Raw genomic sequence first — 23803 nt, 5'->3', positions numbered from 1 at the left:
TATTTACAGGTAGTAGCATAACAGAATATAAAATAAATATTGCACAGTATGAGATGTAAAATATTGCAGAAATATAAAATATTGCACAGTATAAAATGTAAAATTATTGCAGAAATATAAAATAAATATTGCACAGTATGAAATGTAAAATTATTGCAGAAATATAAAATAAATATTGCACAGCATGAGATGTAAAATATTGCAGAAATACAAAATAAGTATTGCACAGTATGAGATGTAAAATATTGCAGAAATATCAAATAAATATTGCACAGTATAAAATGTAAAATTATTGCAGAAATATAAAATAAATATTGCACAGTATGAAATGTAAAATATTGCAGAAATATAAAATAAATATTGCACAGTATGAGATGTAAAATATTGCAGAAATATAAAATATTGCACAGTATAAAATGTAAAATTATTGCAGAAATATAAAATATTGCACAGTATAAAATGTAAAATTATTGCAGAAATATAAAATAAATATTGCACAGCATGAGATGTAAAATATTGCAGAAATACAAAATAAGTATTGCACAGTATGAGATGTAAAATATTGCAGAAATATAAAATAAATATTGCACAGTATAAAATGTAAAATTATTGCAGAAATATAAAATAAATATTGCACAGTATGAAATGTAAAATATTGCAGAAATATTAAATAAATATTGCACAATATGAAATGTAAAATATTGCAGAAATGTAAAATAAATATTGCACAGTATGACATGTAAAATTATTGCAGAAATATAAAATAAATATTGCACAGTATGAAATGTAAAATATTGCAGAAATATAAAATAAATATTGCACAGTATGAGATGTAAAATATTGAAGAAATATAAAATATTGCACAGTATAAAATGTAAAATTATTGCAGAAATATAAAATATTGCACAGTATAAAATGTAAAATTATTGCAGAAATATAAAATAAATATTGCACAGCATGAGATGTAAAATATTGCAGAAATACAAAATAAGTATTGCACAGTATGAGATGTAAAATATTGCAGAAATATAAAATAAATATTGCACAGTATAAAATGTAAAATTATTGCAGAAATATAAAATAAATATTGCACAGTATGAAATGTAAAATATTGCAGAAATATTAAATAAATATTGCACAATATGAAATGTAAAATATTGCAGAAATGTAAAATAAATATTGCACAGTATGACATGTAAAATTATTGCAGAAATATAAAATAAATATTGCACAGTATGTGTGGTGAGGGTGGGACGGTCAATGCATGGCAAAGCATCCCTGCCAAAGAGTGCATGCACCTCGCGGAAGTGTTAGAAATGATTAGTTATTTCTTGGGGGCAGATCTGTGATGACAAAGGATGTGAAGTATAAATCAATAAAATGTGCAATAATTACCCAACTGCTGCTAACTGTTCAATATTACTTGTGCAATAACTTACAATTGTCTATTTATTTACTCTTTCACTGCACTTTAACTTTAACTGTCTATTTATTTATTTACTCATTCAGTCACTGCACAATAATAACTGTATATACTCTTTCAGTCATCACAACTGTCTATTTATTTATTATTATTATCATTCATTCACTGAACAGCAATTGCTCTGGCCACTTTTTGCATACTTCTCTCTCACATCACCACAAATATATTTTTGTTGTTGTTGTTTTTGTAAACGCTGCTGTTGAAGATTGCTGCTAACAAAGTTTTGTTGTGTCCTTGTATACAATGATAATAAAGATTCTATCTATCTAGCTAATAAAAGTGTCCTTATTTTTCTGTAGACTTTATATAATAATAATAATAATAAACTTTACATGTAAAGCACAGGGTAACAAAGTGCTTTACAAAATGATAATAAAATAAAAGAACCGTGAGGATTAAATGATTACAATTAAAAACAAAATAGTGGTAGATTATACAACAGTATTTCCACATAGAGGAATACGCATTTTCATTAGCATGCGTAAATATGGCCTGCAAATTGTGTTTGACTCTGAAGTGTCTGTGGTTGAGGCAAAATTTGTGTAGCAGTGTAGAAATTGTGTCTGCCATAATTTGTCCTGCAAAGTGTTTTAGCTTTGTCAGTTGTTGTGATTGTCGACAGGGATGCATTTCTCGTCATAACACCGACATATGACTGTTCTCAAAATAATCGGAATGATGGGTTTCCCTCTGGAAAATGTCCCTAAACGCACCTTCAAGTACAAACATGAACGAAGGGCAGTAAATGTTGCTGCCTGATGAAGCCGGATGAACTTGTTTGACCCTCTTTTCCCACCGTACACCACCAGAGGTCTCCAGGACGAAAAAATGTTTAATCCTCCCTTCATTGGTTTTTAATTCATTAATCTTTTTTATCTATTACTACTCATTCGTCTGATGTCCTGCTCTAACCGTCCTTCATTGCTTTTTACTAATTTCTCTTTTATTCATCTGTTTTTACCTTTATTTTGTTTTTATTTTCTGTGATGTGATGTCGTCGTCTTATAATTTGTAAATCTTAGTCTTTTTTTTCTGCTTTTATTCTTAGATTCACTTCTTCAGTTGCATTTATTTTACTTTCATGCCATTTTCAGACCTGTTGTTTCTATTTTAATCCTCCATTTGCATTTACTCTTTGTCTTTTGTATTTTCTATTCTGCCTTTATTTTGAATTGTGTAGACTTCTCTCTGTTGGACCTGGCTATTGATTCTTAATAAGTTAGTGTCTGCCTTTTGTTTGTCAAAGCACTATATGAAGCTTTAATTTTTAAAGTGCTATATAAATAAAGTTGTGTCATTTTAAAAATATTATTTTTGTTCTTGATAGGAGTCTTTAAAGAGTTTAACGTCAAAGCTCTAAAGACTTCATATCTTCAATCATGAATTCAATATTCTTGCAATAATCCTGGAAGAAAGTTCCAACACTTTTAATAAAAATTGACCTCCATTAAAGTTTTAAAATTCAAATGTTTGTTGCGTCAGAGCATCGTCACCGACTGAATCAAGCAGAAGTTAAAAGTTCGACTTGTTTTCTCAAGCCGACATCACAATGATCGACTGTAAAAAAAAGAAGAAAATAAGACAATGCAGATATGAAAAATTTGAAAACAATTTATTATTTAAATCACAAAAAGGTTATAAAATGGATTGAAAACTGAAGCGGTGTTCGAATGATGCACTTAAAAGAGAAGAACAGGCCGTCTGACCACCAACAGTACAATTAAACACACGCAAGCTCAAACCATTCAACCAGAGATCGTAAAAACAAAAAGTTTAATATCGTTAAATCAAAAAAACTGAAATACAAAATGGACTCCTCTCTTCAAACTCTAAGACATTTTAATCCAGTTTAATCTAGAAGGTTTATTACTCGGCCATTATTCTGATTTATTACACATTTTCTGTTTCCACGGCCCAAAGTTTCACTTCTCCTGACTGTACGTTTGATGATGAGGACTTTTTTTAGATGCTGCGTTAAGATCAGAGCGGATTAAACATTAATGACTCTTCCCTGAAAACAAGCGATCCACTGCTTCACTGCTTCGTTATTTAACAGTCTATTCAAAGTTACGCACTCAAAGGAAGCAGAACCATCACCTAAGCTTTTCATCTTCTGTCTGATTCGGGTTATTTCAGGTGGTTTGAAGTTTTATTTTCTCCTCAGATGACACAGACGTTAATCAGCGGGGACGAAACAGAAGGTTTTTTTTTCCCGTGAAGCAGCAGCTGTTTGACGTACGACTGACTGACTGCAGCTTTGATGTGATGAAGACTACGTTTAGGAAAGAACAACAAAGAAGTGACAGAAATAAAAACTTAACTAAACATGCTTCGGAGGCTACAGAGGATCTGGAAAACAAAGCTCCATTCACTGATGAATAAGATGCTTTAGCAGGGATCGTCTAATTTACACCTTTTTCTAAAAGCTGTTCAAATGATCGGACACACCATCTATTCGTCTTTGTGTTTAATTGTACCTTTGATTTACAGTTAGTACAAATAAGTGACATGTCGTGAAGTCTTCGGGAACGTCTGTTGTGCAGCCATAAAAACGCTTTACAAAAAAAACAACAACAAAAAAGAAGAAGGAAAAAAAAAAAGACCCTGAAACTTCATTCAAACATTTCCAAATCTCTCGGCACGCTTCAGTTTCTTCGCCTGCGGAGAAAGACACAAACACATAAAAACATTTAAGATGAGATAATACTGTTGGATCTCCAGAGGGGAACGTCGAGCGTTAGGTAGTACAACATGAAATGGAAACAGAATACACAAGATAAATATTAACAGGAATAAGAGTGAACTAAACGGGACAGTAAAGATATTTATAAGCAGCTAAAAGCACTGTGGGCTATAAATGATTCGATTAAATTTCACTTCTTGGGGTCACGACTCGATTCAGAATCTATTTTAAATTCAAAATGATTCTGGATTCGTGATTCAAAGTCTATTATTGAATTAGGACATACTCGAAGATCTACTCCAGTCATCTGTGAGACTGGCTGAATTTTTTATTGCTCCATTTGGTATTCTACTGAGTTAAAGATCTAGCTTTAGCATTTAGCAGGGTGTGAATCATTTAGCAAAAACACAAACAGATTTTTGGAACTAATGAATCGATTTAAAATCTCAGAAGATAAGAATCTCAATTTTTACATAATTTTTTTCCCCCCCATCTCTATAAGCTACGGGGAATAAACCCACCTCGACATCAGGAGCTCCGGCTGCAGCTGGAGTTGTTGCGGCTCCAAACCTCTCCTTCCTCTTTTTCAGCTTTTCATCATCCTCGATCTGAAACAACGACAACACGTCAGTGTCACAGTGATGCCAAAATTAGACTCAAAAAGGGGCAGAGACAAAGATCCAGGCAGAAAACTAACATAAGGGTGCAAAGTGCACAACATGAATCTCTCTTTTTTTTAATATAAATGTTTTATTTGTGGGGCTTTTCACACCTTTATCAGAGAGGACAGTGGATAGAGTCTAAAATCAGAAAGCAGGGGATTGGGGAATGACAAACGGCAAAGGAGCAGAGTGGGATTTCCTGGCACGACTTCCCCGACTACCAAGGAGCATGAAGAGGTGAAAAATCTCCAGCAACACTCGTAGTATGAAGATCAACTTTATTAACACATTAGACCAACGCATTTCAGCTTGTGGCCTTCATCAGGTTCATCTGAAATTAACTAAATATGCTTGGAGGGGGCGTCACTCATTTAGACCGTCATCCAAATGACCCTGATGGACGCATCGCTCTAATTTGTTAATAAAGTCGATCTTCAAACTACGAGAGTGGCTGGAGCTTTTTCACCTCTTCACACAGCGAAGGAGCCACATTTCAGACTCGAACCCGGGCTGCCCCCTATGAGTTATGTATTCTCTGTACATGGGGAGTGCAAACTAACCGCTTGACCACCGGCGTCCCACAACATGAATTTTATAAGTGTAAGAAAAAAGGTTACCTTCTGTGAAACGGCTGAGACGCTCATGCCAAATCGTTCTGCTCTCTTCTTCAGCTGATCAACATTCACCTTCATGGAACAGAAAACAATCGATCACTGTCATGAAGCTGTACGCAGAGTAATGAGGACTTCAGTCAGGAAGATGAATAAACTAAGAGGGCAAAGACTTACAGGAGCAGATTTACTGTTGGCGACGGGACCTGTTTGGACCACAGAGGGATTAAAGTGTTAGAGGCAGCTGGTAGAAAACACACCTTTGACCTTTTGAGAGCGAAAGGTCTTTCAAATTAAATTTAAAAAACATTATGCACAAAAATATCAATTTAAAAACTAGAGCTCAGATTTTTTTTAAAAACTTTATTTAAAAAGGAGTATAAGTGAAACACTAAATCTTGAAGAGATTGGTAAAATGGGGTAGAGTCGGGTTGAAAATATCGCCGTTTGCGTTCACACATGCAGCTCACCATGAACATTTCTGGACATTTTTTTTACGACTTCATAAAAAAGCCCCAAAGGTTCAAAGGTCTCCTGCCCGTCATTTGAGAATAAGTATAAATGTTTTTTTGATGATTTGTCATCCAGATTTTTGTTTTCAGAATCTGTTTACGACCTGACGTCAAAGGACAGGAGTGATTTATTTCAGGGGACAAAATCATTTTCACATGAGTTTTCAACATATTGACATTTATGTAGTTTTGAAAAGAAGAACAATGAGTTGAGTACGAGTTGATCAAAGTGAGAACAGACCTGAGGACGGAGTGGACTCATCGGATGAGCCAAACCTGAGGATGAAAAGGGGCTTCATTAGTTCAACATCAACTTTGAAATAATCACAAACTCTAAATACAATTTCTCATTTTATTCTGTTCAGTTTAAACATTTAAAAAAGCTACAAATTAAAAGTAAAGAAAGTACAAAATGTGTTTGTGTGCAAGGTGCTGTCTTTCTATCTCGACTCTGTCATAAAGGTTTTAACTGAATTGAACATGGGCAAACAAATAAAAAATAAAAACACACATGCTTTCTGTAAATACTGAAGAGACTAAAATTTAATTTACTGAATGTTTTATGTTTTCTTTCCTTTTCAGTGTAAACTCTCAATAACATGTTTCCCATGTGTTTACTGGAATCAACGTGCTTTAAACTGGAATTTAAGAAGTCCCAATAAAGGTATGAGTTTTTTTTTTCCTTTGAGCCGTGGTTTGTTTCACACTTTTATTCTCGACTCTCACCCAGAGGAGGGGGTGAATTATTTCTGTGCTTCTCTTGAACAAGTCCGGCTGAGTTTCTTAAATAAAATGCTAACCTCATGTTGTTATTCTCCACATGTTGGTGCGACTTTTTAAAATGGTTTCCTACAGAAAACTGTCACTTAGAGGAGATGGGTGGTAAATCATAAAGTCTCACCTTGCAGCGCGTATGGCCTTTTTGCTCTCAGCTGTTGCTGGTAGGTTGAATCGTTGAGCTCTCTGCTGTAGTCTCTGTTTAACAGAAGTTTGAATTAAACCTCAGAGCACATGATTAGGAGCTTTTGATGATTTATGAGTGTATGCAGACGAGTTATACGTACTTCAGTGGCAGTTGATGGAGGCGTTATTTTCACCACCTTCTTCTCTTCAGGTCTGAAAGAAAAATATGTTCACATGGATTAAATACCTGTAATAATCAATGTGGGACATTTCATCACCGAATCTGGTGACGTCTGTAACACACCAAGTGGTAACAAATAAGCGGCAAAGTCTTGGCCTCAAGGAGGATGATACTTCCCCCAAATTAAATAAACAAACAGGATGACATTTAGGGAAATAAACTTAAGATTGGCAGATATTCAAGTTTTGCAGCAGTAAAAAGAAGAAGAGCATGCATATGAGTGCAAATAAAATGTTTAGCTCAGCATACGCAGGGGGAAACTGCTAGCCAGGCTTCTTTTCTACTTTGACATTTGAGCCAATCAGACGCCCCAAAGCGAACTCGTGTTATTTAGGGTTTGTTAAAATAGCGTGCGAACTGTACAACAATGAACTCACGGCTCGCTCTCAGACTCCTCAGAATCCTTGATGACTTTCACGTTGTTGGCACTCTCAACTTTTGTGAAGTCCTGAAAGGAAAAACGTAAACATTTAGTTCTTCTTTGTGGTTTGCTGTGATGAGAGCCGAGACTGAAGACAAAGTAGATATTGTAAACACAAAAAATGAAACATTACCTCTGTGTCCTCTGCCAGAACATCATCAACATCCACGTCTTCTTCTGTGGTGGAATGAGGAGAATTCAAACAAGGCATGAAAACACAAACAAGGCGAGCTAGCAGCATCTTTTATCAGAACTGATTGTAGAGACAGGAGTAATTTGGCTATTGTGGAGTGTATCGCCTCACCATGCTCTTCCAGATAGGCCTGCAGCCGGGCGATGAGTTCTCCTTTGTTTCCCTTGGTGTCCAGACCTCGGGCCTCGCACTCCTGCCTCAGCTCGGCAAGCTGAAACAACAAGAGAGACAGAAACTTTTACTACAAAAGCACAGACCTTTCCTTGCTAATAAATTAATTGACACAAACTTTGTCAATACAAAGTAGTCCAAGGGAGGTCTGTGGATTATTCACAGTTCACAACCATCAGCATCAGAGTTTTTTTTCCATCAGCCTGAAGATGCCGCTCACATTTTAGAATAAATAAAATCACAGCAGCCTCTTTGTATTTTAACTACTGACAAACTTTGAACTGTACTGACTTTATCAAAGTCAAAGTCAACTTTATTGTCAATTTCAAAATATGCCAGACATACAGTGGAATCGAAATTGCGTTTGTCTCCGTCCCACGGTGCAATACAACCAAAATAAGGTAAAATAAGATAAAATAAAATTCTAAATTGTGCAAAAGGTACAAAACAAAATGGTAAATAAAATGAAATGGTAAATAAAATAAAACGGTAAATAAAATAAAATAAATAGGTAAATAAAATAAAATAAAATGGTAAATAAAATAAAATGGTAAATAAAATAAAAATAAAATGGCAAATAAAATAAAATGGTAAATACAATAAAATGGTAAATAAAATAAAATAAAATGGCAAATAAAATAAAATGGCAAATAAAAATAAAATGGCAAATAAAATAAAATGGTAAATAAAATAAAATGGTAAATAAAATAAAAATAAAATGGTAAATAAAATAAAAATATTCGATTCGATTGTGTCCTGTATTTATATTTTATTGTGCTTTTTTATGATTGATGATGTGGTCTTATGGGTTGGAAAAAAAAGTACAACGTAAATAAACATTTTATTTGCAAAGAGAAGCTTCTCTAAATATATTAAAATCCGGAAGTGGATAAATTAAATTAAATTCCCGGTGTGTTTGTTTCGGCGCTAACATGAGTTTTAAGGAGGATGTAGGTCAAACAGGTGTGGCTAAAACAAATAAAACACACTGTACCAAACAGTATGAGCTTCTTTTAGAGATCAAACTGAACCGTATTTTATCCTAAAGTTAGTATTTTAACTTTAAATCTCTTTTTTATCTCCGTTGAATGAACAACGTGAACACCCGGAGCTTCACACCCGGCGGACACATTTCATCAATCAAACCGTTCAGTTATCCGTTCACCTGCTCTGCGCTTTGGCGGTAACCATAACGACCGTTGCTAAGTTATTTTTACTCGTAAGTGCGTCTAAATGTGCGAATTAAAAGCATATTTAAGGAACCACAAACCTTCAGTTTCTGTAGCTCTATTACTTCGGCCATCTTTCGTCGTCGTTGTAATCACTTCCGGTAATCAAAGGGTAACGGATCTCCACTGCTGAATGAAGTTATTTCACAGCGCCGCCCGGTGGACACTTTAAGGAACTGCAGGAGGAAAGAGCGACACACTGCACCCAACAGGAGGTAGAATTTTTGGACCGTGGACTTCTGGTTAAAAAGTGCAGCTCTGTTTCTACCATAGACTGTAAAAATAATTGAAAAATAAATATAATAAATATATATACATATATATATTTATTATTAATTATTTTAGACTGTAAAAATAATTTAAAAATAAATATAATAAATATATACCGTATATATATTTTTTAAATATTTTTTAAAATTTTGTAATTAATTATTTTAGACTGTAAATAAATATAATAAATATATATATTTATTTTTTTTATTATTTTTACAGTCTATGGTAGAAACAGAGCTGCACTTTTTAACCACCTGTCCACGGTACCAGGACATCAGAGACGATTACTTCCCTCTCATCACAAACACGCAAAAGTTATTTGAACTTGATGAACAACGACCAGAAACTTGTGTAACCTGCTGGGTGAGGTATACGTCAATGTGCAAACACACTTCCTGTGAGCTGTTGTGACTGGAAGAGAGCTCTAAATCACCATGAACAATTCAGTCTAACCATCTGTGTATGACTGCAACATCATCTGCAATACTTATCTCTGTACACACAGACAATAGAGCTGTTAATATAGTTTACTTAAAAAAAAAATATATATATTATTGGGTTATTTTTAAATGCCTTTATTTAGAGATATGACAGTGTAGTCAGAAATCAAGGAGAGAGAGAGAGAGGGGGGAATTAAATGCGGGAAAGGAGGCAGAGGTTGGATTGGAACCCAGGCCTCTATCCTTCTTCTTCTTGTATCTTCCTGTATCACTCTTTTCAAACCCCCTGGTTCTGCTCGAGGTTTCTGTCTATTAAAGGAAGTTTTTCCTCTGTTGTCATGTAACATTTATAAATGGCAAGGTACGCGAGGAGGTGGTTTAATGCTAACGCTAGCTGTTGTCTAACAAAATCTGATAAACATCAAATATCTTGTTTTATCTTTAAATAAGACCCTTTACTTCAGATTTTAACAACTGTCTTTTAAGTAACTGATCAACTTGGGAAATAAATGTAGATATTGTCGAATTAGCTGCATTTATAAACACGATTAGCATCCAGAACAACGTAACAGTATCTTAGCTTTCCATCCAGAAAGCAAAATTAAACAATTAATAAAATATTATTCTGTTTAAATAAACTCAAAACTAAAGGGGTATGGTTAGCCTACCGTTTTGTTAAACCTCTACTTTTAAATTAGTAACTAGTCAATTTTATGTTTGGTACATTTACAGAGCTGGGCTAGCTTAGCATCCTGTGTTTATGCTAAGCTAAGCTATCAGTCGCCAGTCTTTTTTGTTTTCATATAAAACGTGGTTAATGAGATGTGAGCATTGCAGCAAACATCTTAACTAACTCTTAGCAACACTCCAATAATTTGATTAAATGTATTTATTGATTTTTATGGCTGTGTTTGCTTTCTTTTTAAAATCTGGTTTATTCCGACATTTTTTGCTGCATCAGTCTTTTTTTTGTTAAACTGTAGTTTGCAGTCGTTTTACTTCGATGCTTACACTTCTACTTTCTCTGTTGTTCACTCGTGTGGAGGTCTGAAAGGAGTGAAAGGGTCCACGGTGACCACAAGATGAAACAGGTTTTAAGGGGGATTTGCTGTGAATGCTGACATTGTTTAAAAAAAAAAGAAAGAGGTTTAACTAGTGTCACATTTCGGCATATGATAAGAAGACAAAAAATGTTTTAACAAAGTCACTTCATAGTTCTCGGGGTACAAGGACAAAGCCGGATGAATTTAGGGAGTCACAAGCGTTTCAATAATCCTCATTATCGTTGCATTCCTACCTTTTTTTCACGGCCTCTCCTGGCAGCCTGAGTGACCCCTGATAACGACAAAACTCTTATTTACAGTTTTAGTGTTTCTGTCATTATTACAGCAACAAATTCAGCACGACCATTTAGAGGTAACTTTCCTGAGACGAATAAAAATCTGTTTTTCATGATGCAGATTGACTCAAAGAGAGATTTTCATCAGTAACGGCATCAATTTCTGAGTAAATCCGTTCCAAGTCACGAATAATTAGACGTGCTGCCAAAAATGGGTCAGATGACCGAAGCAGAGCTTTCAGTAACGACTCATATTGTATCTGAGAGCACATGCTTTGAGGAAACGACTCCAAACTCAACATCACCCTCATGATCGAGAAAAGATTCTATTGTTTTATATCTTTAAAAAAACATTTTTACACATTTTTATTTTTTATTATAATCACAGAGGATTAAAATATCATCAAGTTATTTACACATAACCTGTCACTTTTTTTTTTTTACTACAATTCATTTATCAGACACTTTAATCCAAAGCGACGAACACCAGAGAGCAAATAAAACACAATCAATGAAGTGCAAACAAACAGCTTTAAGTCCGATCAGACACACAGCAGGTGCTGACAGGAAGCAAAGCATGACTGGTAGCTGGAGAGGTGCCAGATCACCTCCTGAGCACTGCCGAGGTGCCCTTGAGCAAGGCACCAAACCTCCTCCCCACCATCAGCTCAGGAGCGCCCGCTGTGGGCCGCTCCGTCACTCTGACATCTCTCCATTAGTGCATGTCCACAGGATCCTGTTTCTGCATGTGTGTGTTCATGACTTACAGAGTGTAAAAACTGAAATTAAAATAAAAATCAATAAAAGTAAATCTTAATCTTAATGACATCGACACCTGACTTTATTGTGTATTATATTAAATTATTTAACTGTTTCCTTATAAACATTTGTACACCTGTATACTGGCAGGGTTAGTATATTTCCATATTTAAATGATATTAGGCATCGACAGGTTTGCTACGAAATACAGGAGCGGAGTCAAGCATTGATTATTTCAACCCGCTCTTTTCTTTTAAAGGTTTATTTTTGGGGCTTTCTATGGTTTTATTTAGAGACAGGACAGTGGACAGAGTCAGGAACCAGAGAGAGAGAGAGAGAGAGAGCGAGAGAGAGAGAGAGAGAGAGAGGGCGAGAGAGAGAGATGACCGTTCTGTGTCTGAAGGTTTCCTGGCATTTCCTGTTAATTTCTACTAAAGTATAAATGCAAGAGTTTCATTGATAACACAGCACTTTAATAATCTTGTAATTCTCCTCATAGGTCAGGAAATACATTTTTGTGTTGGAAGAAGGATGCAAGTTGTCAGCGCTGTTGCCTCCCAGTGAATCCCCGAAAGGACAGGAGCCTCTCTGTGTGGAGTCTGCATGTTCTCCCTGTGCAGGTGTGGGTTCTCTCCGGGTACTCCGGCTTCCTCCCACAGTCCAGAGACGTGCTCGTTAGGTTAACTGCTGACTCTAAATTGCCCATAGCGGTGAATTTGACTGGTTGTCTGTCTCTATATGTCAGCCCTGTGATTGACAGGCGACCAGTCCAGGGTGTACCCCTGCCTCTCGCCCAATGGCAGGTAGGAATCATCTCCAGCCCCCCCACGGCCACGAACAGGAAAAGCGGAATAGATAATGGATGGATGGTGCTGGAAGAAGTACACATTTTTTTGAAGTACAAGTCATAATGCCTCAGTGAGACACATTCAGTATCGTACTTCTAATGAACGACTTCAGTAAAGATTTGTCTGCAGGACTTTTACCTGTAACAGCATCATGTCTGATGAACGGCCCGAAACGTCACATGTGGTGATAAGTTCCATTAAATGTGGATTCGAGGGGCTGCCAGTGGCCTAGTGGTTAGTTTGCACACCCCATGTACAGAGGCTGTTGTCCTTGAATGGGCGGCTTAGGTTCAAATCCGACCTGTGGCTCCCTTCCTGCAGGTCATTCCTCACTCTCTCTCTCTCCTTAACTCTATCCACAGTCCTGTATCTAACTGAAGGCATGAAAAGCCCAAAAATAAATCTTCAGAAAATAAAGAAAAGTTTCACTAAATATTCCTTTTCTTCAACGTGCTGTTTCAGTGAAATTAAGAATTATGACGTGCATAATGGGCCTGCGGCGTCCTTAACTCAACAAGTCATGATCGTTATAATATATCTTTGAGGACATTTTAATTTGACGTTTCACATGTCGACGTCTGTGTTCAATATCTGATGTGTTGGCCAATCACGGTCTGCACATTAATGATCTCTAAACACCCCTCCCGCCCCCTGCTTCTTTACATTATGTGCATTTAACTATATGTGCATGTATTGTCAGAATCATTGTGTAATATGTGCTGTGGATGTAAATAAAGGCTCTTTTGTTTGCATACTGTGAATGGCTTTGTCCTCTAATCTGACCCCGTGTCAGCTGTGACAGGCATTAAGTGAACGACATACATGTAGTCATGTTTTAGCTGATCTTATTTGCGTTTGTGGGTCACATCGATATTAAAATGAGACAGTTATAAACTCCTTAAAGAAGCTTTAATTCATGACACCCACATTGTCATATTTATTTAAACTTATATGTTGATGTTTTTTTTATCTGAAACATTAACAGCCGATGGTTTTCCCCCTCTCAGGTTAATTAATCAAGTGTTGCAAATGGTCTTAAATTGCACTTCTTGGGTGAATGCACTTGTTATTTCTTCCCCTGACTAAATGAATACTTAATAAAAGCTTAATACAGTTCACACTTACAGGATAATTTATTTCTTTTGTCCGATTAATGCACACTCGAGCTCTTCTCGTGATTCCTTTCTGTTACTTTGCAAGAAGAACATGTGGAGTTTTTTTTTTTTTGCATATCTTATGTGACTATGAAGTGCTTTGTCTACTGTATGTGTGACTGTAATCCTCGAGGCATGCTCCTGCTGTAAATACACAAATTACAATTATTCCCGGAGCCCCCCTAAATCTCAGTGAAGGAGGGTTCTGTCTGCAGGGCCGTGCAGGGGGGCGTTTTCAAGCCTCATGCACACTTGTGAGGTCAAACGTCGGGGAGTTTATAAAGCTGGTTTTCTGTTCCCCTGTGCTCACAAAAGGGATTTTTTCTTAAAGAAGAAGGGGCATTAACAATGTGGACGTCTCTTGTGCTTTTGGTGTTGCTGGCTGCAGCTTCACAGACGGCAGCAAGTAAGTAGACACGCTGCATTTCTGATCTGAACTTTTAGTTTATCTGTGTCTACAGAGGCCGCAGCTTCAGACGTGACTGAACGTTTGCTATTTTAATGGATGCTGACAGAGTATTACAGAGGTCAGAGAGAGCGGCGAGCGGATCCTTTATGCAACATTTAGAGCACATTTTGACTGATGAGAAAAAGACAAAAATCTGGACAAGAAGTCGTTCAAACCGTGGTGCATGAAGTACTCAGATCCTAAACTGAAGGAAAAAAAGAAAACTGGCAACAGAAAAACTTTGTTAAAAGTTAAAGTCTTACATTCAAACAGAGTTATTAACGTAGATATGGTTCAATTACATTTAAAGGTTTTCATTTTGGGGCTTTATTAGAGAGATAGGACAGTGGATAGAGTCAGAAATCAGGGAGAGAGAGAGAGTGGAAGGGAGCTACAGGTTGGATTTGAACCCGGGTCGCCAGCTTGGAGGACTACAGGCTCCCGCACTAACCACTGCACCACCGACGCCCCTTCAAATCAAACTTAAATAGTGCAGGTTCATCAAATGTAGGATGATGATGTATTGGATGGATTCTCACTAGTGATGCATTATTGTGAAAGAAGCATTTTACTGATGCAGTTTGTGGATGTAGAGCAAATTTAAAACTGCTTTAACAAGCTTTACCTTTTATTAGACGATGCTTTGTTTTGTGAAAGCTTCATCTAACTACAAACTTTTGACTTAAGCTGTTGGATAAATAGAGAGACTAAAAAGGTTTAATATTTTTATACAAATTGTAAAATGTGGCATGAAACAGAAATACTCACAGGAAGTCTCTTGGATAGTTACTGAGGTGTTTTCAAAACTCTGAACGCACAAGAAAACAAATCTTTATATCCCATAATATCACTGAGTTCATGTTTAGGCAGAGGCGGAAAGAGTACTAAAATATTCTACTCAAGTAAAAGTACTTTCACTCAGTAACAGATGTGATTTAAAAATGTAGCAAAGTACAATACTTAAAACAAAACCTACTTAAGTAAAAGTCAAATTACAGATTTTAAAAACTACTTTAAAACGTCATGTTCCTTCTTCTCATCTGGACCATGAAATATGACAAATAAAGGCAGATTTCTCAAAATAAAAGAACTAGCCTAAAGTTAAGTACCATTCAGCCAAACGCTGAATATTTACTTCAGGCAATTTACTTTCCACCTCCGGGAAATTACGGAAATAAGAAGCTGAATTTACAGGATTTTCCAGATAAGGACGATGAGGAACGACAACAAAATGAGGAGTGAGAGGAAGGAGAAACATCAAATCAAAGGACTACAAAGTCAAGAATTAAACAGAAAGAGAAATCTGTTATTTAAAGATATGAAATATATCGGCTTGTTTAAGATGAAAAGAGCCGTACAGTGTTTGTCAGGAGGGGGAATGTGCTCATGATCATGGATTAAGAAAATGGAGCCAAAATAATCCACATCATGTGAGTTAATGTAAAGCCTGGTGACACTGAGAGGCTTCAGGAGAAAGTCTCAAAGTTTGTTATAGCACTTTTCAAAACATGGTTACAAAGTTCTTTACAAACCAAAAGTAAAATAGAGAAATGTGAGGAAGACAATGATTCATAATAAGAGGCAAAATACTGACAGATTATACAGACGGAGTTCCAGTTAAAGAAATAAAAAGGAAATAAAACAATTTAAAAGAAGTAAGGAATCAAAGAAAAAAAGGAAAGTAAAAACCACCAAAAGATTCAAACGAAGGAAGCCGATAAAAAACCATGAAAGGATCAAAGATCAGGGAGATAAGAGGTCAAAGAGATTAAAGATAACGCCTTGATTAGGAATAAAAGCATTATCTAAGGAACTCCTCGAGTAACTTAGTAAACCTTCATAACATAGTTTAAATGATCCTCTATTCATTATAAGGTCTCATGTTTCAGTGATTGTTTGTATAGATGTGTGAGTGAGGCTACCTTTACCTTAGCTCACATAAATACGAACGATAAAATAAAGTATTTTTTTTAATTTAAGATATGTTGACCCAGTTGTTCTCATAAAGATCATCACATGTTCTGGTCTTCAGGATCTGAGTCTAGACAGTTTGAAGGGTTTTTTTTCTTCTTCCCATGACCTCTTTGGTCAACCACGCATGAACTCAAGGTGTGATGTGACCTTTGAGAAGAAACCGGGTTATGTATCTCAATCCTTCAGATTTTCAAGTTAAAGAACAAGTTCACCTCTTTTTTTTTAAAGCCTGTTTTAATCACATTAGCACATGACACAGAGGAGGTAAGACACGATGAAGGAGGTCATGGATGATGAGGAGGAAAATGTGTAGAAGTCGCCGCACATGAAAATCTTTCAGAAGGATTCTCCTCAAGGCCATTTTGGATGGAGAGGGATTTCTACAACAACCTAATCAGCATCTTTTTACACATTCTTAAAGGATGCAAACTTAACCTTGAACATGCAGGGGAGCGGGATGATATAGAAATATGTTTGCATGTATATGAAACTTGCAAAAAGACTGACTTTGCAGGGATTTGTGTTTATAATTCTCCGTTCACTTTTTCTGCAGCATCAAGATGTTAAAACGATGCAAAGGAGAGAAGAAGAAAAGCTTAATTAGTATAAATCAAGCTGCAATCAAAAGATTTATCTGATAAACCAGCGTGTTGTGTAAACCCCGATGCAGCCCTGTGACAGTTAATCTGTGACTGACTCATGCAAAACGCTCAGCTGAACATCACATGAGAGGGATTGGAGGGATGAGAGAGGTACACTGGCAGTGATTTGGGCTCTGGTCGGGCATCTTAAATCATCAGAGTATTAAATACATGTTTGAAAATGTGAAATATAATGAGTTTGATTTGGGTAAATGTTAAACACAGAGATTAAATGAATGTTTTGAAATAAAATGTTCAGCTGGACAGTTTTCACACCTTATTTTGTAAAAAATAATAATTAGACTTATGTAGCGCTTTTCTGAACACTCAAAGATGCTTTAACAAGGAATAACAACAACAAACAAAACAAAACAATACATCGAAGAAGTCATGGAAAGGAAGGAGGATGAGAGATAGTGGTTGTAGACGATGTTGAAGAGGTGAGTTTTTAGGGATTTCTTGAAGGAAGTGAGTGTGGGGGAGTCGCTGATGTTTTTTGGGAGAGAGTTCCAGAGGGTGGGAGCGGGAATGGAGAAGACCCTGCCCCCCCCCCGGACCGATTTGTCCTGCAGCCCCCCCGCAGGACAAATCGTTTTTTGTCAGCAGACCTCATGTGCCTTTGTTGTAGTTTCTTGGAAAGAAAAATGCAGTTTGCAACAAATTAAATCAGAATCAAGAAGCTTTGCACAAATGTTGAACTGATTATTTGCTCTCATAACACTTTTATATAATCATCTTAATCTTCATACTCTGCCCTAAAGTCTCCAAGATTAACAAGTAGAGCTACATGTTGCAGTTCTTTGGAGGAAACTTTTAGAGGTTTCTGGAAAACTATTGGGAATTTCAACTTCTACATAACACACTGCTGAAAAATAAGTGTATCTTGACAAAGTGTTTTGAATACAATTTTGATCAACTTTGTGTTTTCAGAGCCCAAAAACCGTTTCACCCGCTACCCATCATGGAACAATAAGATGTACCCGGTCTGGAAAGAAGGAGACGCACGATACAAAGAGGCCTGGAAAGGTACACCTGTTGATGCATTGTTTGCAAATTAATAAAGGAATCGTATCTCATCAGTTTATTCTACGCAAAGTCGTTTTTGGGACATTTTTTGGAGGACAGGATTTAGCTTATTGAGAGTTTTTTATTTTTTTTGTTTTTGGATTTCATCATGATATGCTCTTCTTAAACCTCTGAGCCATCATCTTTTTTTACACCCTGAAAATGGCAAAATCGTCAATTTAAGCATTAACTTTTCTGACTTTTTTTTCTGTCTTCTTCTTTTAGGTGGCAGAGTGACTTTCAATGTGGGCAACGATTCACCAACGCTGACTGGAGCCAAAGTTACCTTCACCATTGAGCTGGAGTTCCCGAAGAACCAGAAGGTCATGCCAGATGGAGACGTTGTTTGGGCTGAAGACTGCGTTGTCAACGGTAACACACTGCGGACACAAACAAACACAAACTCAAACACAAACAAACACAAACACAAACACAAACACAAACACAAACACAAACACAAACACAAACACAAACACAAACTCAAACACAAACTCAAACACAAACTCAAACACGATGCTATAACACACATTTTAAGCCATAGTAGTGTCATTGGTGGATGCCAATTGTTTTCCCCTGAAATATCTCAACAATTATTGGATATATTGGCATGAAAGTTGGTGCAGAGATTCTTGGACCCCAGACGATAAAAAACATTAGCGCGCCATTATTAGCCCTTTATTTTAGTAATTTGGTGAAATGTCTCAGCAGCTACAGGAGGAAGTTAAATGAAGTGTGGTACATAGTGATTCATGTTTCCTTCAGGTTGAATCCTGATGTTTTTGTTTTGATCTCCTGTTTGGTTTCCAACTAGCACCATCACCAGGTCAAAATGTAACCCAAAGACTTCCTCATCAGCCTCAGTTGCAATTTAGTTTTTTTAAAGCAACGATTGCTTTTTAAAACAAGACGGTAAACCTCCTGCAAATTTGCGATGGTTTTGCATTGTCATTGCTAGCATGTTAGCAAATATTAACTTTAGCTTTAAGCTCAATGAAATGACCACATAAAAAGTAGTGGTTGTTGCAATAAAGTCACCCATTGGCTATTGGATATGTATGATATCGACATGTTGAATGGTTTAAACTTGGATGCATAAAAATGGCTTATAACTACACAGAAAAATCACTGAAAACAGAAATTTGACTACAAATGGCAAAATCAACGACATCTAAGAACAACAACAAAAGTTAATTTTGTCATAGGTTTCTACCTAATCTACCTAATATTCCGCAAACATTTGGGTCGCCCCCTGCTGGCCATTAGAGACTAAACGTTGCCTAAATCACCTGAATATAGCTGCAGAGTCACTGCCTGCATGGTTGTATAGACTCTCATTAGTTTTGTCCAAATCTCTTCGTCACAGCCTCTAACAGTCACACTTCTCCGTCTCATGCTTCAGGAACAAAGCACCACGAGTCTGAGCCAGTATACCCAGCCCCCAACGTGGACTGGGAGGCCGTTTTCCCCAATGGAACCCCGATTAAGAAGGACAAGAAGCCAGCCTACGTGTTTGTCTGGAAGACCTGGGGTAAGTGGAGCTGAAAACCCTGATAAAATACCTCAATTATCTTTTCTTTGAAGGTCAAAAGGTTTATTAAGGGCTTGTGCCAGGGCATGAAATATGACCCTGGATTAAAAATGAGCCTTATCATATGATCAGATTACGGCAAAGATGAAAGAAAGAATTTAAGGCATTACATTTTGAAACCTTTTATATCTTGACCTATGAGGCTTCAGCTTTATTATATTAGCAAAGTGTCAGATCAAGAAGCCGATGATTGTAGACATTGGATGTGTATGGTGAGGGGTGGGGGGCATCTTGAAAATATATTAATTTGCCTAAGGGGAGACCTGCGGAGAAAGTTTGGGAACCACTGATTTAACATTAATACATATGAACTCATTATAACTCATATATATGTGAAGCAAACAGGCAGTAAAGTGTATTTCATATATCTTCACATGGCCCCGTATTGTTTGCAGGTCAGTACTGGCAGGTAGCAGACGGCCCCTCCTCCTCCCTGACCATCAACACAGACGACATCCCGCTGGGCTCCTACGTCGTGGACATCGTTATCTACCACTTCAGGAGCAAGGAGAAGTTCATTCCTCTGGGATATGCGTCCACCCAGTTTTCCATCACTGGTACGTTGAGGCCTGTAAGCACCTGATAGTAAATCCAGACAAACCCCTAATAAGTGTTGTGCCCCTCCAGATCAAATCCCCTTCGCTGTCTCCCTGGACCAAGTGAACGACATCGTCGCCGGAGACATGCGATTCATCCAGAACAGAGCCATCGCCTTCACCATCAGCCTCCACGATCCCAGCGGTTACCTTAGCAACGCAGACATCACCTTCAACTGGGACTTTGGAGATGAGAGCGGAGCCCTCATATCCAGAGAGTTGACCGTCACCCACACCTACGTCAGCATCGGACACTTCAAGCCCCAGGTGGTGATCCAGGCGATGATCCCAGACAGGGCCTGCGACCCCATCGAGAGCCCGACCAAGACCCCGGCTCCACCTGCGGATCAGGGCACCACAGGTGAGACACAAACGCTGAAGATGGTCAGAACGTAGAACAGCATTTACAAGGTTTTTTCCAATCTATATCTGTAAATTTCATCAAAGCAAAAAACCTAACTCAGAATCTTCCCTGTGAACAGTGAAAGCTCCGGCGCTGATGTCTGCTTCATCCTTGATGGTAACCACCAAATCGGCCGGTCTGAATGTCAACATGGTTCCTTCGGACACAGAGGAGGACAACACTGAGGACGAGGCCTCCACCGCCTCAAACGCTCAGCCCGCTCCGGAAGCACCTCCAGTTGCCAAGACTCCCTCGCCCGTCAGCCAAGTCCTGCCAGCTGATAGCGAGGCACAGACCGGACTTGTAGCAGGTAATGTTTTCATTATTATTCTACCTCCAAAAGGGTGACTTGTTCAACCTTGGCAAGATGTAAAACAGCAGCAATATGTCCTGATAACATTCAAGATACTGAGTTGATACTAGCTGATTGACTTCCTGATGAACCAGATACAAGGACGTGCTGATTTCCTAACATGTAAATGTGATGTAAATCTTTGTCATTGTTCAGAGCAAGCAGAGCAGGTTGCCTCGATTGAATCACTTTGTTGAGAGTCTTCATTTGAATCCAGTTTTGCATGTGGATATGGTGCAGGCAGTTCTCCTTTTTTATTCATTACTGGATCAGGAAAACAGCCAAATCCAACCGGGTCACATGTTGGAGAAAACGTGTAGCTGGAATATGATTTCATTTCTGTTAACTTAACATGGAAATCAACATCTTTTCCGCAGTAGAACAGAATAATAATAATAATAATAATGTATGGCCATATTTCCAAGAGATGTTAGCTTGTTTGCTAGCCGATGTATCATTCAAAAAAAATACTAACTTAGCAAAGAAACTATCTTGCCATATTTCTAGCTAATGTGAGCGACTACTCTCATTTGTTCTGACAAGCTGAGGAGGATAGCGCTTAGTATCTAACATATTCAAATGGTGGCAAAAGAAACCAACCAGAGTGTAGGCCTACTTGCTATCACAACATCAGCTTGGGGCTTTCATAGAAATGTCATTTTTTTAAAAAATATATTAAAATCCCCTTCTGTTGTTTATTGTCACCAGGTGTAAAGCGACCTCTCATCCTGACGGGTCATGCCCAGGTGGTCTTAGTTGCTAAGAGGGATGTTGCAGACAAACCCGCCGATGACGACTGTGTGATTTATCGCTACGGCTCCTTCTGCACCGGCATTGAAGTTTGTGGTGAGTTCACTTTCATGGAGTTCATCAATCATTGGAATAACTGTCTATAACAATCGTTCCCTTTTTTGACTTTTGTTTTCAGAGGGTATCGAGAAGGTAGAGATCGTCCAAATGAGCAATGCCTTGATGGTCGCACCTCACCTAGACAAAAATGTTCTGGATATCACTGTCACCTGCCAGGGAAGGTGAATCCTCCAGCACTTGATCCCAGATTTATAATTTTCCTTTTTTCCTTTTGTTATTTTGTGTATTTTGACCCACTGGAGCTTCTTTTCCCCCCCAGCCTTCCAAAAGAGGTGTGCAGTGTGATCCTGGACGCACAGTGCTTGAAACCCATTCACACCGTGTGCAACATGGTGGAGCCCTCCGGAGACTGCCAGCTGGTTCTGCGTCACTTCTTCAACGACTCTGGTGTCTACTGCATCAACGTGTCCATGGCTAATGATGTCAGTTTGGCCGCCACCAGTGCCAAAGTCAACGTTGACATGAGTATGTAACAAAAACCACCGAACATACAGGAAGCATGTGTTGTCTGTTTAGGTTTGACAGTATGGTGCATTTTTTCTGTTGTCCCAGCTTCAGATCTGTCTTCTTCCGGCACCATCGCCATGGTCCTGGGCGTCATGTTTCTCGTTCTCGCTGTGGGAGTGGTGGCATATTCTTACAAGTAAGAACCAACCATCAGTTTTCTACTTTAAATGCACAATCTGAATGATTACGCTGAGGGATAAGAGTGTCGATGTCCTGTAACCCAAACCAACAAAAACAAGGCTGTTCCTGATATTTTTGCCCATTCCATTAACATACATGAGCGGAGCAAAATATTAGCAACACCTTTCAATTGATGCACTCTAGTTCCCCGCCAAGTCACTACAACTTCAACAATAAATGTAAGATAGATTTATCACCTTTCTGACCATTCAACAAAAACTAAAGATGTAGAATCAGTGCCAAAGTGGTAGAATTGTTGTATTGGGGGAGCACTGATGGCCTGGGGGTTAGGCCGTGCCTCATGAATGAAGGCTAAAGTCCACCAAGAAGGGTTCAAGTCCAACCTGTGGCTCCTTTCATGTCATTCCCCACTCTCTCTCTCTCTCTCTCTCTCTCAAGTTTCTTGCTCTATCCACTTTTTTATCCAATGAAGGCGTAAAAGCCAAAAAATCAATCTTAAAAAAGAAAAACTGTTGCATTAGATTGCATAGGTGGTCATAATGTTACGGCTGATTGGTGTAAGTTTGATGTTGGTCTCTTCATTGGATTTTGTGGAAAATAAAAAGCTATAGAATACTTCAGGCAATCTAAGAAGAAAATTAATTCTGAATAACCTTTCTGGATCTTTTGATTTGCTTCACAGGCGCTTCAAGTCCTACGATCCCCTGAAGGAAGACATGATCGTGTCTGCCGTCCCGCAGCCCAGCCGGGCTCACAGCTGCTCCGGAGCCTCGGTGTTCTGGAACCTTCTGAACAGACGGGGAGCTGTCGACAACTGCCCCCTGCTGCAGGAGAGGCCGGTGTGAATCCTCACCGACATAACACAAGCACAACATTTGCAACATAGTCAGCAAGCAAGCAAGCAAGCAACTGGCAACTTTTTGTACTTTTTTTTTTAAAAACGTTTTTTCTACAACCAACTTCATGAGTGTGTAATATTTGAATCAATTAAAATCAATCAAAACAAATTCTGGAATCACACCTTAGACATGCTCTGATCTTTTGTACCAACATTGAAAAAAATCGGGTAGAAAAAAAATGTACTTTTACATGGACAAAACTGAATCTGAATGTTTTTCCAATAAACTTTGCTCAGTACAGATGTGTCCTCTGTTTTTTTGTTTTTTTTTTACAGTAGAGCTGCTGACAGCACAAATACACAAATGGTGCAGATGAAACTTCCTGATGTTTGACTTATTTATGTTATGTAAAATCAAGAGATTGCAGATAGCAACTCGACTCTCTGATACTGACAGG

At 37.7% G+C, this 23803-nt stretch overlaps 2 protein-coding genes across 2 annotated transcripts; one reads left to right on the top strand and one right to left on the bottom strand.

Annotated features, from left to right (window-relative positions):
* Nucleotides 1-3074: 3074 nt before the first annotated feature.
* On the bottom strand, nucleotides 3075-9281 carry sarnp (SAP domain containing ribonucleoprotein). The gene is made up of 11 exons (XM_061058156.1): nucleotides 9151-9281; nucleotides 7821-7920; nucleotides 7650-7693; nucleotides 7473-7543; nucleotides 7016-7067; nucleotides 6853-6926; nucleotides 6193-6227; nucleotides 5617-5645; nucleotides 5446-5514; nucleotides 4688-4774; nucleotides 3075-4141 (listed from the first exon to the last, which is right to left on the bottom strand). The coding sequence occupies exons 1-11, from the start codon at nucleotides 9181-9183 to the stop codon at nucleotides 4100-4102; spliced, it is 636 nt and encodes a 211-aa protein (XP_060914139.1). The 5' UTR covers nucleotides 9184-9281; the 3' UTR covers nucleotides 3075-4099.
* A 4924-nt stretch (nucleotides 9282-14205) lies between these two features.
* Nucleotides 14206-23661, top strand: pmelb (premelanosome protein b). Its single transcript, XM_061058141.1, has 12 exons — nucleotides 14206-14328; nucleotides 17916-18011; nucleotides 18276-18422; nucleotides 19450-19578; nucleotides 20034-20195; nucleotides 20266-20595; nucleotides 20717-20947; nucleotides 21698-21835; nucleotides 21918-22020; nucleotides 22119-22324; nucleotides 22412-22502; nucleotides 23190-23661. The coding sequence occupies exons 1-12, from the start codon at nucleotides 14271-14273 to the stop codon at nucleotides 23350-23352; spliced, it is 1854 nt and encodes a 617-aa protein (XP_060914124.1). The 5' UTR covers nucleotides 14206-14270; the 3' UTR covers nucleotides 23353-23661.
* Nucleotides 23662-23803: the final 142 nt, after the last annotated feature.

This window comes from Labrus mixtus, chromosome 15 (genome assembly GCF_963584025.1).
Source record: "Labrus mixtus chromosome 15, fLabMix1.1, whole genome shotgun sequence".
NCBI lineage: Eukaryota > Metazoa > Chordata > Actinopteri > Labriformes > Labridae > Labrus > Labrus mixtus.
The sequence above is the reverse complement of the archived record's forward strand: the minus strand, read 5'-3'. Positions and strand labels throughout refer to the sequence as shown.

Bases quoted from the DNA above. Each gene is read 5' to 3' on its own strand.
- sarnp (XM_061058156.1), bottom strand. From the start codon at position 9,183: ATGGCCGAAGTAATAGAGCTACAGAAACTGAAG. The intron at 7,068-7,472 runs GTGAGTTCATTG...TTTTTCTTTCAG, and splicing joins GAGGAGTCTGAGAGCGAGCC to ACCTGAAGAGAAGAAGGTGG. The intron at 4,775-5,445 runs GTAACCTTTTTT...TCGTTGTTTCAG, and splicing joins TCTCAGCCGTTTCACAGAAG to ATCGAGGATGATGAAAAGCT.
- pmelb (XM_061058141.1), top strand. From the start codon at position 14,271: ATGTGGACGTCTCTTGTGCTTTTGGTGTTGCTGGCTGCAGCTTCACAG. The intron at 14,329-17,915 runs GTAAGTAGACAC...TTGTGTTTTCAG, and splicing joins AGCTTCACAGACGGCAGCAA to AGCCCAAAAACCGTTTCACC. The intron at 22,503-23,189 runs GTAAGAACCAAC...TTTGCTTCACAG, and splicing joins GTGGTGGCATATTCTTACAA to GCGCTTCAAGTCCTACGATC.